Source organism: Geotrypetes seraphini, chromosome 2 (genome assembly GCF_902459505.1).
Source record: "Geotrypetes seraphini chromosome 2, aGeoSer1.1, whole genome shotgun sequence".
NCBI classification, from domain to species: domain Eukaryota; kingdom Metazoa; phylum Chordata; class Amphibia; order Gymnophiona; family Dermophiidae; genus Geotrypetes; species Geotrypetes seraphini.
Window position 1 is genome coordinate 233080368 of NC_047085.1, and position 13755 is coordinate 233094122.

Below are 13755 nucleotides of genomic sequence, written 5' to 3' on the forward strand. Positions count from 1 at the left end.
CGGGGCAGGAGCGATCTTCCTATGCTTCTGCCCCATGGACAGCCATGATAAAAAATGGTTGCCGTGAGTTCCTGACACAGTCTCAGACTGTCGAGGGAACTTGCAGCCATTTTTGATCACGGCTCTGCTCAAGGTAGGAGCTTAAGAAGATCGCTCCTGCCCCACTTCGGTTAGACCACCAGGGCTTTATAGGTAAGGTGTGGAGGGGTCCGGGAGGGAGAAAGCAATCTGGATAACTGGATATCCAGATTATCAGCACCCTTCTGTATCTATTACAAAATTGTACCTGCAGTTTTCTTCCTCTAGATATGTTTTCCATATCAAATCTGCATTATTTTACATATGCAAAACTGTGTGTACTACTGCCTCTCACAGTCTATATATATATTATTTTTGTGGGTAAAAGTATGTGTATACTTTCACCCACAGAAAGGTGAGCAATTTCCACAAGTTTCAGAGATAAATTACTCCTGAGAATTGTCTGTCTGTAATACATTCACTTTATAACACAAAGCAAAAAAAAAAAAGATAAGAGAAGAGGCCGGTGCTGTACAAAATCAGAACAGTACATAGAAGAGTATTTCAACCAAGGATTTCCAAATATAGCTTATTTATTGAAAGCAATAGAACCCAATGTGGCCATATTTCTCCAAACTGCATTAGGGGCTTCAAAAGCATTTTAACAAGCCTTATTAGTGAAAATCTGTGGTTTGCTTAAGTTTGATTTCATATGTGTGTGTGTGTATATATGTGTGTGTGTGTGTGTATATGTGTGTGTGTGTGTGTGTGCATGTATATGTGTGTGTGTGTATGTATATGTGTGTGTATGTATATGTGTATGTATATGTGTGTGTGTGTGTGTGTGTGTGTATATATTACAGTTTTATAATTTCATGTAACTATTTTCATGTAAATTATTTATTAAAAAATTTATATACCACATACAACTATGCGGTTTCCATATCACATACAAACAATCTTGTTTCCCTCCGAATCTCACATATAACATAGACATGTCAAAACAACATCATTAATCATCCCTGTTATAATAGGGATAGAGCACAAATTCAATCAATTCAGAAGTACAAACAAGCTTTAAATCATACATTGATGTCAGAAAAATTCTAGAAGGCGATTATCAACTGAAATACATCTTAGCATAAGAAGGCACTGGCAAATAACTGAGTTTTCAGCATTTTCTTAAAATTCATCCTCCCCATACAAAACCACAGGATACCAGGCAAGGCATTCCATAGTTGTACGCGAGCCACAGATATCACTGATGCTCTGATCTTAGCATACATAGTCGACATTCTACCCTCCAAATTTAATTTCATCCCATTTACATCTCTAAGCTCTCTTCTCAGTTTATAGATCTGGAAGAATTCTTGTAAGATCTTTGGGGATTCATGATACAATGTCTGATGTATAATCACAACAGGGAAGATGGACGATAATGCCATCTGCGCATCTAACTGCTTCATCTTCTCTCCCAGAGCCACAAAGTCTCTTTTGATACATTCACAGGGATACCTGGCAGTATCATTAGTGTCAACGTTGTTGACCAGCATATCCAGAACCCATTGGTTGGTTGTGATAACCTCCCAAGCTGCTAGGAAGTCTTGTAGCCTGCCTCTGATCTTGCTCGGGGAGATTGGGGGGGCCTGGTGTCATTGCAACTTCTTGGGCTGATCCGGGTGGGAGGCAGAACCCTAGGCTTTTCTTCCAGAGAATCTCTGCCATGGGCTCTAAAAGGACCTCTGGGACGAGGACCCAGAGGAGAAAAGGTGAGAATGGCAGAAGCTGCGAAAGGACCCACGGGCTTGCCCTTTAGAGGTCCTAGGCTTGCTGTCCAGAAGTGACTTTGGGCAGTGATCCTTAACACTAGCCATGAGGTCATCCAACCCCTGGCCAAACAGCATATTGCTCCTGAAAGGAAGCCTGCTGAGCTTGGGTTTTGATGTGGAATCTTCAGCTTAATGTTTGATCCACAAGATTCTGCGAACACAGAATAAGCTGAGACTTTGCCCACTACCCAAAGATCATACAAAGCATCAGACACATAGTACACTCCTACCAGCAACAACTGAGAAGGAGGATGTGAATGCGCCCCATTCTGGTCATGCAATTTAGAATGGCACGTTCGAACCAACAAAGAGGTTGCCTTAGCAGCCTGCACCACCAGAGACAAGGTCTCAAACTGCTTCTTGAATAACATGTCAAGTCTGTGATCCTGGTGATTCTTAGGCACTATGCCCTCTTCATTAGGAAGGGATATGCGCTTGGTCATCTGAGCCACAGAGAATCCATCTTAGGCATAGTGAACATTTGCTGGAACTCAGCAGCCAATCATCCAATGGCTTCAAACGGAGCAGGAGGGCAGGAAGATTGCTCCTGCTCCATGAACCGGCTGGCTACTAGGGACCCGAAAGGTACGCAACGGAGATGTGGTTATAAATTTCGGCAGGCACAGGAGGCAGAAGGGATTCCTCCTGTCCCATCCACCGTGAGTGAGGCTGCCGGCCGCTGAGGAGTCGGGGTGGTGCGGGGGAGGGTGCACGGGTTTTTTTATTTTTATTTGGCTGGGATGGGAGATGAAGATCCCTCATATCCTGGCCCACTGCTGGATCACTGGATCCCTTGGAAGGTTCTGTGGAGGCCTGTAAGGCATCGGAAGGGAGATGGTACATGGCAGGGAGGGGGGACAGGGTGCAGAGCCTGGCAAGGAGTGAGAAGGGCTGGGTGCAGATCCTGGCAGGAAAGGAAGTGGGGAAGGAGTGCTGGGTGCAGATCCTAGCAGGGCACTTGATTATTAAACCCCCGTCTTATATTAGAGTCAACCATTTTTCCTTCTTTTGGGGGGAAAAATGGGGTTCTCGGCTTATATTTGGATTGACTTATAATTGAGTATATATGGTAATTCTTTAGTGGTGACTAACAAATTAGATATTGAATGTGTTTTAAAAAATGAAAACTTTGAAGGAAAGACAACTTGTATAAGAAATGAGCCTCATCTGGTGCTTGTGTATACCTTGGACCCGCATAGACATCCTGGAAAGTAGATGCCTTTAGTTCTAGAAAGAATGTCTTGTAAGATGAATCTAATATAATAAAGCCCTAAGCGCGCATGTGCACACCCACCTGCGTGCTCCTGTTTTCCGTGCGCTGTAGGGACCCGCAGGTAGGAGTGTGCATGCGTGCGGCGGCGTGGAGCCTGTCGGCCACGGCGGCTCTTGCCGTCTGAAGGATAAAGCCAAGAAGCATGGAGCTGGAAGGGAGAAGAGATGCTCTCCGCCCCTCCCCCAACGGACTTAAAAACCCCCAGAGCTCGCTTCGGGTCCGGCAAGGGCTGCGGGTCCTGAAACCTTCCAATTCAAGCAGCATCTGCAGCACTCTACACACGCTGCTTTGGGGCCTTCTACTGCCCTGATTTGCTGGGCAGTAGAAGGCCCAGAAGCAGCAGTGTGTAGAGTGCTGCAGACGCTGCTGGAATCGGAAGGTTTGTCGGAACCGCAGGAAGGGAAGTGGGGGAGGCGGTATGGGACTAAGAGAGCCGGCCAGACCGCGGGAAGGGAAAGGAGGGGTAGGGGAAATGCTGCTGCTGCACAGGGAAGTAGTGTGGGGGGAGAGAAATGGAGGGGGAGGGAATGCTGCTATGGCTGCTGCACAGGGAAGTGGTGGGAGAGAAATGGTGATAGAAAGAAAAGAAGAAAGACACAGGGGCAGGGAGAGACACAGGAAGACAGACAAAGGGGGCCAGGGAGAGAGACAGACATCGGGAGAGAGACAGAAATAAAGACACACAGACATATATTCTAGCACCCGTTAATGTAACGGGCTAAAATACTAGTTAAGTATACATTTAAAGAAGAAAAGCTATTAAAAACAGAATTTCACTGCTGCTAACAAGTTCCCCCCTTTTTCCCAAGGAAAACATTTACCTTTGCTTTAGGTTTAGGTGCCAAAATAACTTTCTTCTTTGTTCTAAATAGAAAGACAAAGAAAGAATTCATGAATATTTAAATGAATCTCCAGCTCAGGGAGATAAACCCCCCCCCCCAAACAAAACATCGATCAATTCTTCCTGTAAAGCAGGCTTTTCTTAATTTCAAACCCCTGGGTATTTTGCTACAATTACGTAGTCAAATTTGACTTTTCCACATAAGACACAATGTAGAATACTAACATTTTTAAAAACCTTGCTGTTTTCAAACTTACACAATGAAGATGAATGAAACAAAGTTTACAAAAATATGTATTTTTATATTTAGTAGAACAGAACAGTTTTTTGCATATGAAGATGGCAATGTTTATTTTATTTAAAACATTTTTCACGTCTGTTACAAATAAATTCTTTAAGTTCTTTTATTTTCAAGTATTTAAAATCCCCTCCCACGAATAAAAGCCAATACTAAAACAAAGCACCAAAATCCTGAGATCTAGTTGTATAACAGTAGCCCTGTTGATAAAGGAGCTACCTACTTGTTCAAATCTGCAGTATTGTAATTAGAAATACAATGCAAGACTAATAGGCACAAAAGTAGTTGATGTCATTGTATATCACTGGGACAGATCAGCTCTCTCAGAGCTCAGAACTTGGTGTAAAATTCTGAGCATACGTGGATTCTCTCATGCGTAAATCCATCCTCTTAGTGAGATTGTAGAGGTGGATTTTTCACTGACAAGCAGGATTGAGAGAGGCATAAGTGGGTTATGCTACTATTTATTATTTCTAAAGTGCTGAAAGGCGTATACAGCACTGTATATTTTAACATAAAATAGATGGTCCCTGCTCAGAAGAGCTTACAATCTAATCTAGACAGGACATTTTGGGGTTGGGGAGATTATGGTAGGGGAAATGATACAGTGAGTATAGGTATCTGACAGCAGTGAGTGGGAGTTAAGGAGTTTAAAACAGATTTTAAAAAGTGGGCTTTTAGCTTGGATTTGAATGCAGCTAGGGAGGGAGCACAAGGTATTGATTTACAGCAGAGAAAGACCAATACTTTCCATCATGTCTGCCCAGGAAGATTGTTGAGGGTTGAGCTTGCTGTGTAGTGCAAGTTACATTCTCCATGCTTATGTTGGGCTATACTTGCTGGCACTTAAGGTTACCTTGCCCATGATTTTTTTTAAACTGCCATAGTCATTACATAGTTTTAGTGTTCTATGCTTGGTTTACATACTCTTCTACGTTTAGGGATCCAGAGTGGAGAAGGTTAGTTAACCTGCACACCAATATCACAAGCAAGGAGAATGTAACTTGCACTTCACCCCCCCCCCTCCACACACACACCATCGGCAGCGCAACCTTCAGAACTCGCTGCTCTTGCCAGCGTCAGGCCTTCCTCTCAGCCAGGTCCTGCCTACTTCCTTTTTCCATGAAGGCAGGACCCAGCAGAGAGGAAGGCCTGATGCTGGCAAGAAGCAGCATGTTGTGAAGGCTGCCACTGTGGACAAGTTCCCAGACCATGACGACACTGCGCCTTCACTGAATTGGTGAGGCTGATTTTATTCCCAGATTTAATTGATTCTATCAAAGTGAATCGTTGAATCTATTTGAATTGGACAGTTCTAGTTTGCGGATTGGAAGAGGCTTTCAGTGGAGGTTTCTTATTCAATATAATTTTTTTTTACTACTAAAGATGAATGAATTTTGCAATCATAATCAACAGCATGTTGGGGATCCTTTGTTTTGGAATACAGCTAAGGTTGTCCTTTAATAGAGATTATTGCTTACACAAGTAGAAGAAAGAACCAAATCTCTTCTCAAATAATACATCTAGAACAGTGGTCTCAAACTCAAACCCTTTGCAGGGCCACATTTTGGATTTGTAGGTACTTGGAGCGCCTAAGAAAAAATAGTTAATGTCTTAGTAATGAAATGACAATTTTGCATGAGGTAAAAATAGTTTATAAATCTTTCCTTTTGGTTAAGTCTTAATAATAATATTGTAATTTATAGCTAAAGAGACATATGATCAACATTCTGTTTTATTTTACGTTTGTGATTATGATAAACATACCGAGGGCCTCAAAATAGTACTGGCGGGCCACATGTGGCCCCCCGGGACGCGAGTTTGAGACTAGAAAGCTGCACGGGAACGGGGATGATGGGAATCCCGCGGGTTCCCCCTTTGGGTCATGGGGATCCCGTGGGGACGCCCCCTAGGGTCGTAGGGATCCCGTGGGGATGCCCCCTAGGGTCGCGGGGATCCCATGGGGACGCCTCCGAGGGTCGCGGGGTTCCTGCGGGGTTGGATCGCAGTGCACTCGAGCCGCGAGGGTAGTCTCCTTCTCCTTACCTGTCCTGTCGCAGCACACAGCCGAACGGAAGTCTTCCCGATGTCAGTGCTGACGTCGGAGGGAGGGCTTAAGCAAAGCCCTCCCTTCCTCCGACGTCAGCGCTGACATCAGGAAGACTTCTGGTTGGCTGTGTGCGGCAGGGCAGGTAGGGAGAAGGCAATGGCGTACGAAAGAGGGGGGAGGGGGCGGTCCACCCCGGGGAACGTGCACAGCCTGTCAGGTCCCCCGATCGACCGACAACAGGCCCGGCCGACAAACCTCCCTGCCCTGTAGCCGCGAATCTAAATTACCTCTTACAGCAGCTTCACTACTCCAGCTGCTGTAAGAAGGTAATTTAGATTCGCGGCTACAGGACAGGGAGATTTGTCCGACCGAGCTGTTCTGTTGTCGGTCGGGTGGGGAAGCGCCACAAAGGGAGGGAGAAAGGGAGGAAAGGTGGAGTGGAGAAGAAAAGACGCTTAAGGGAAATGGGTAAAACTGAGGGGGGAGAAGGCCGCTGGAAGCACATGGGGAAGACAGAGGGGGGAGAAGGACGCTGAAAGCACATGGGGAAAACAGAGGGGGGAGAAGGACGCTGAAAGCACATGGGGAAGACAGGAGGGGAGGACACTGAAAGGACATGGGGAAGATAGGGGAGGAGAAGGACGCTGAAAGGACATGGGGAAAACAGGGAGGGAGAAGGCCGCTGAAAGGACATGGGAAAGACAGAGGGGGGGAGAAGGCCGCTGAAAGGACATGGGGAAAACAGAGGGGGGAGAAGGGCGCTGAAAGCACATGGGGAAGACAAATGGGTGGAGAAGGACGCTGAAAGGACATGGGGAAGGCAGAGGGGGAGAAGGATGCTGCCTGATAGGACATGGGGAAGATGGGGGGGGGGGAGAAGGACGCTGAAAGGAAATGGGGAAGAGAGATGGGGAGAAGACGCTGGCAGGGAAGAAGACAGAGATGCCAGACTATGGGGGGAGCGGAGGGAAGAAGATGGGTGCCAGACCAGTTTGGGAGGGGGGAGAAAGGTAGAGGCACAGTAACAGAGCAAATGGAAGACACAGAGAAAAGAGAGACAGTGGATGGAAGGAATTGAATGAGAACATGAAGAAAGCAGAAACCATGCAACAAAGGTAGGAAAAAAATTCTTTTTTTTTTTTTTTTGCTTCAAGATAAAGTAGTATATTAGTTGTGTTGATAAAAATTTATAAACATTAGAGGCTCTGGTAGAAACCCGTTTACAAAGTATGTATTCTTCCCAATTAATATTTCCAAATTAATAAAGTCTTTTTGCTTATTTTTATATGGGTTTCTACCAGAGCCTTTAATTCAGTAGCATAATTAAATGAAATAACTATTTCTGTAGTTTACGGGGACGTAGGGGATTCCTCGCGGGGACGGATGTATTCCTCGCGGGGACAGGTGGGGACGGAGGGATTCCTCGCGGGGACAGGTGGGGACGGAGGGATTCCTCGCAGGGACGGGTGGGAGTCCTCACGGGGATGGGTGGGACTTTGGCGGGGACGGGTGGGATTTCTGTCCCCGCGCAACTCTCTATTTGAGACCACTGATCTAGAATCATTATGTAGGAAGCTCAAAATAGTTACCAGCATGCCCCAACGCTGAGCAATAAACATGCTTGGCTTTGTGCTCAGTCAGCTTTGTATTCTTTAATTCATGAGAAAACACTAAAATCTATTCAGTATAACAAATATCAACTTTATAAATATTGTAATAGACCAAGCAAGCTGCTATTAATTTAACTAAATCTTGGAGGGGTCCTGCAACCATTTCAGTCATGAAAAATACTTGAGCCAAATAGTTCATAAGCAATCTGAATAAGACATAATTTTCAACAATTTTTTTTAAAATTTTCATTGAACATCAAAGAGCAAAAACTTTGAAAAAGGAAATACAATATACATAAAATAAATTATGAACAAAGAGAAAAAAGATGAGAAAAGGGATAGAAAATCTCATCCCAGTCTCAGTATTACTATGATTACAGTCCAAGAATATAAGAGAGAGGAACCACACACTTTCAAGGGAGGTTGAGATAAAGAATATACAAAAAGAAATTAGAGAGATCTATTGGTTTAATTAATTACTGTCTGATTGGCAGGTGACACGGTCGCGTCTGGTCTCTTAAAGCAGCCTTGCCTTCCAAAAAATATTGCAATTGATCTGGATCATAAAAAATATATGTTTGCTTGATAGGTAATAAGACATTTACAAGAAAAACAAAGTTGAAAGGTAGCTCCTAAACCAGTTGTCTCAAACTCAAATCCTTTGTGGGGCCACATTTTGGATTTGTAGGTACTTGGAGGGCCGCAGAAATGACAATTTTGCATGAGGTAAAACTCTTTATAGTTTATAAAACTTTCATTTAACAGTTAAAAGGAAAGATATATAAACTATAAAGAGTTTTACCTCATGCAAAATTGTCATTTCTTTAATAAGACATTAACTATTTTTTCTGCGTCTCTCCAAGTACTCTATTTTTTCTGCAGCACTCACATTTAAAGTTCAATATCTTTTCTTTCTCAAAACTGGCACATTTCAATCACTAAATTGAAAATAAAATCATTTTCCTACCTTTGTTTGGTAATTTCATCAGTCTCTGGTTGCACTTTATTCTTCTGACTGTGCATCCAATACTTCTTCCCTTCTTTCAGCCTCCTGTATGCTTCCTTTCCTCCAGACCTCATTCCCTCCCCCAACTTTTTCTTTCTTTCTCTGTGTCTGTCTTTCTCTGATTCCGTGCCCCATTTTTTGCTTTGTTTCTGGTTCCCTGTCCCCCCTCCTTCTTTCTTTCTTCCTTCCTTCCTCTGTGCCCCATTTTTTGCTTTTTTTTTCTGGCTCCCTGTCCCCACCCCACCTTATTTCTTTCTTTCTTCCTTCTTTCCTGCCCTCCCCCATGCCACCGCCGCCGTGGAATAGGGTGCTGCCGCTGCCGGGAACATGCCGAGATCTCCCTGCTTCTCTTCTGCACGGGGCCGACCAACTCTCACTGCCCGACGTCAATTCTAATGTCGGAAAGGATGTTCCGGGCAGCCAGGCAGCGATTGGCTAGCCAGAATGTCCTCTCGACGTCAGAACTGACGTCGGTCTGCGAGAGTTGGTCGGCCCCGCAGGGAAGAGAAGCAGGGAGATCAAAGAACACGGTGCCGGCCTGATCCCCGATGGCAGCAGTGAGAAGAGAAGGGAAGCAGGTTGGGCACCACTGCTCTAGACGAGCCACGAGCCGCACTCTAGGGAGAACAGTGGACCGCCCCCCCACTTGGTACGCCACTGGAGCAGCAGCGTGTCTCGCCGGCTCATTTGTTCAAAGCTGCAGGTGGCGGCTCCTTGCAAGATCCGTGCCTGCGTCTGAAGCTTCTCTGATGTTGTGACATCAGAGAGGCTTCCGATGCAGGAGTGGATAGCGCAAGGAGCCGCCAAACCCGCGGCTTTGAACGAACGAGCTGGCTGCTGCTCCAAAAGGAAGAGAATGATCGCCTCCAGACTGCGGGCTGCAAATAAAACCTGGAGAGCCACATGCGGCCCGTGGGCCGCGTGTTTGAGACCGCTGTCCTAAACTTAACACTCATTGACGATAAGTCAAAAATCTTTTCCGCCTAGACTGTGTCCACTTTGAAACATCAGGAAAAATCGCTATCTTACGACCATAGAATTCAACATTCTCAGTTCTATAGAATAGATGCAGAATTGCTTCTTTATTTTGCATAAAGACAAAAGTCACTAATAAACTAGCCCTTGCTGATATTTCAATCTGAGAGGATTCTAATACTCCGGTGAGATCCAAATCACCAAATTGTATTGTCTTGTTATCTTTTTCTTCTTTAAGTAAGTTTAATAATATAACTTCTGCAGCGGAGGAATATTAGACTCAGGATATTTTAAGACCGATGTTAGAAAAAGCCAAAATAGTTCTTTAGTAGATTGCAATCTGGAAAGTGGAAAATTAAACAGCCTCAAGTTTAAATTCCTATTGGTATTTTCCAAATTTTCAATTTTCCTTATTAGTAAGTTTTTGTCCTTTAATTGAAGATTAGAAGAAACTTTTATATCTGAGACCAATTTTTCTACTTAGTCTATTCTATTAGTCTGATGTTCTATTTTTTTCTTCACAAGTTTTAATCTGTATTGCTGTATTTTGTGTTGAGGAAATGCTCTCTATAGCTTCCCACTACGCCTTCATGTCTATCACCGCCGGTTTAACCAAAGGGCTAAGAGGTGAAATAGGAGGTAATGTGTCTGCTTGAATTTGTTCTGAAGAGACTTTGAACTCCGATTTCCTCACTCATTGCTCTTTGGAAGCCAACTTCTCCCATTGCCGGTTGCTGGAATCTTGGCTGAGATCAAATTACCTCCGGGGTCAGGGGTGAAGCTAGCAGCACTAGCAGAGAAAGAAGCTCCGATGCTTCCTGTTGCACTGTTCGCATCTCCAACATCGTCCCGGGACGAGGAGGGGCTCTAGGACCAGTCGGACTCAATGAAACCTCGCTGTCCAAATGCGAGGTCAATCTACTTTGGTTAACGGATCCGCCCGTTCCAACATGGACAGCAAAAGCTGTAATAGCTGTCTGATACGATAATGAAGTTGCAGAGGATGTTATGAAGATCACTCCTCTGCTTTCCCCTGCATCTCCACAAGAGAAACTACTTCCCAATAGAAGGTAAGTTCGTACATTAGTTGAAAATGAATGTCAAATGCAGGAGCCTCTTCAAACACATCATACTCTGACGCCATCTTGGATCCTCCTCTCACAAAAAAAACAAAAACACCAAATTTTTTTTTAACAACGTCTCTACTCATCAGAAGTCACCTGTTCAGCTGCGGTTTTAAACTCCTGGCTTAGTAAATTTCTTTGCCCTGTTGACCCCCCTCAGAACAGGCAGAATTGAAAAGTCCAATCACCGGGAAGGAGATCCATCAGACTATTTTGCAACTTAAATTACACAGATCTCTGAGCCCAGATGGGTACCATGCCAAATTTTTTAAGTTGTTACAAAATCATATTGTAGGACCTTTGCAGGATTATTATACACACGCTATATCTATAGAGTCTTCTGACTCACTCCAATCATGCACTAATTACCATATTGCCAAATCCTGGTAAAGATCATATGCTTCCTGAATCTTACAGACCTATTTCTCTTATTAATGTGGATTTGAAAATTTTAGCTCATATTTTAATGAAACGATTAGCAAAGATCATGCTCCAACTGATTGGAGAAGAGCAGGCGGGTTTTGTTAAGAAGACAAGCAGTGGTAAATATGAGAAAGCTTATACTAGCTTTAGAATGATGCAAGCAATATTCTTTGTCAGCACTGGCTATAAGCTTTGACAACTCAGAAAAAGCTTTTGGGCTAGATGCACTAAAGATAATGACTCAATCGCTATTAGCTGATTCTCTGGCCAATTCTCCAGCAGCGACTGATGCACTATCAAGTTTAAATGCAAATCATTTGTATGCAAACATGACCGATCAATTGCTCAGTGAACAATTGAGACATGCGCAGAGCCTTAGCAGAAGTGACAGGGGAAGCAGCTTCCTATCACTGCTGTTAGGGCATTGAACCCCCCTCAACCTATGGCAGCGAAAATGGCAGGAGGAATGCCTATTCCCTCCTGCCAATGCAACTCCTTCCCCCCCCACGGCAGCAATGTGGCAGGAAGGATGCCCATTCCCTCCTGCCACCGGAAGTCCGCTACTGTTCCAGCCACCCCCCCGAATCCCCCCAAAATGGCAGGAAGGATGCCCACTCCCTCCTGCCACCAGAGGTCCCCCGCCATCCAAAAAAATGGCAGGAGAGATTGTTCACTCCTCCTGCCATCAGAGATCCATCGCCATCCAAAAAAAATGGCAGGAGGGATGCCCACTCCATTCTGCCACCGGAGGTCCCCCATCACTCAAAAAAAGTGGAAAGAGGGATGCTCACTCCCACCTGACACCCCCCCCCCCGAACCTCTGAGGTAACTCTAAAATGGAAACAGGAAGCCCACAGAGAGGCTTCTGTCGCAAGTCCCAAATGACTCACCTTCCCATCCCCAGTGCATCATGTGATGCACGGGAAGGGGTCAAAGGACTTGATTGGTTAAGTCACCTAAGGCCTCTCCCAAGGGGTGAGGCCTTAGGCGTCTGAGTCAATCAGGCCTTAGGCACCTCCCTCTGTATCCAGGATACTGAGGAAGGAGCCTAAGACCCTGATTGGAAGATGTACTAAGCCAAATTGACAAGTTAAAGAGTGATAAATCACCTGGACTGGATAGAATACATCCCAGGGTACTGAAAGAACTCAAACATGAAATTGCTGTAGTGATCTGAAATCTGTCACTAAAATTGTCTGTAGAACCTGAAGATTGGAGGGTGGCCAACGTTAGGCCGATTTTTAAAAAGGGTTCCAGGGGAGATCTGGGAAATTACAGACTAATAAGCCTGATTTCAGTGCTGTGCAAAATATGGAAACATTTAAAAATAAAATTGTGTAACACGTAGACAAAATGATTTAATGGGACAGAGGTTCTGATATCCTTAACATATCTTGCCTTTAACGATCAATGCTATACGAGCTCTAACCAGTTTAGTGTCAAAATACGTATTTTTGCTTCTGATTCACATAATGGCTCTTCGCGTCCTTTTGTGTGCTTCAAAGCATCTTCCAATAATACTATGCAAATGCAGTACAACTAGGTCATTAATATTAAAATGAGCACTCTGGGTGATGCCCAGACATTGCCTGTTGATGTACAAAATGAAACGCTGACTTTTAACACTCCAAAATTATCAGGTCTGGAGGTGCCCGGTAGTGTTGTTAAAAAGCATGTGTACACTGGCAGGTCTGGACTGCTGATTGCATGAGAGATGAAGATACATTTATCATACTTGATGTGGGGGTGCCATATACCCATGTCTTAAAGGCACATTTCATGCACATTTGTTAAAAGCATATGCCAGCAGGTCTGGGGTTGCTGATTACATGAGAGGCGGAGCTCATTTGAATGCAGTTTTTGCAGCTCTGTTCATCTTTTTGAAATTGGAAAATTTACCAGCACAACATTGACCCACAGCATTTTAATGGTAAGTTTAGAACATCAGGGTCTGAGTCAGCATGGATACAGCCAAGGGAGGTCTTGCCTCACCAATTTGTTTGACTTCTTTGAAGGTGTGAATAAATATATAGATAAAGGTGAGCTGGTTGATGTAATGTATCTAGATTTTCAGAAAGCTTTTGACAAGATTCCTTATTTATTTGATTTTTTTTTAGTCTGTCCTCCCAAAGGAGCTCAGAATGGGTTACAAATCAGGTATGCAAATATTTTCCCAATCTATCCTAGCGGGCTCACAGTCTAATATAACTGGGGCAGTAGAGAATTAAATGACTTGTCCAGGTTCACATGGAGAAGCACAGGTTTTGAACCCACAACCTTAGGGTGCTGAGGCTATAGCTCTAACTAC

General features: G+C 44.3%; 1 protein-coding gene across 3 annotated transcripts in view; it reads right to left on the reverse strand.

The window, feature by feature from the left end:
- UBN2 (ubinuclein 2) overlaps positions 1 to 13755 on the reverse strand; it is a 264565-nt gene that overhangs the window by 45049 nt on the left and 205761 nt on the right. For all 3 annotated transcript variants that reach the window (XM_033935206.1, XM_033935205.1, XM_033935204.1), the window contains exon 12: positions 3942 to 3984. In XM_033935206.1, the coding sequence (XP_033791097.1) occupies positions 3942 to 3984 (43 nt within the window). The remainder of the gene's footprint in view (positions 1 to 3941; positions 3985 to 13755) is intronic.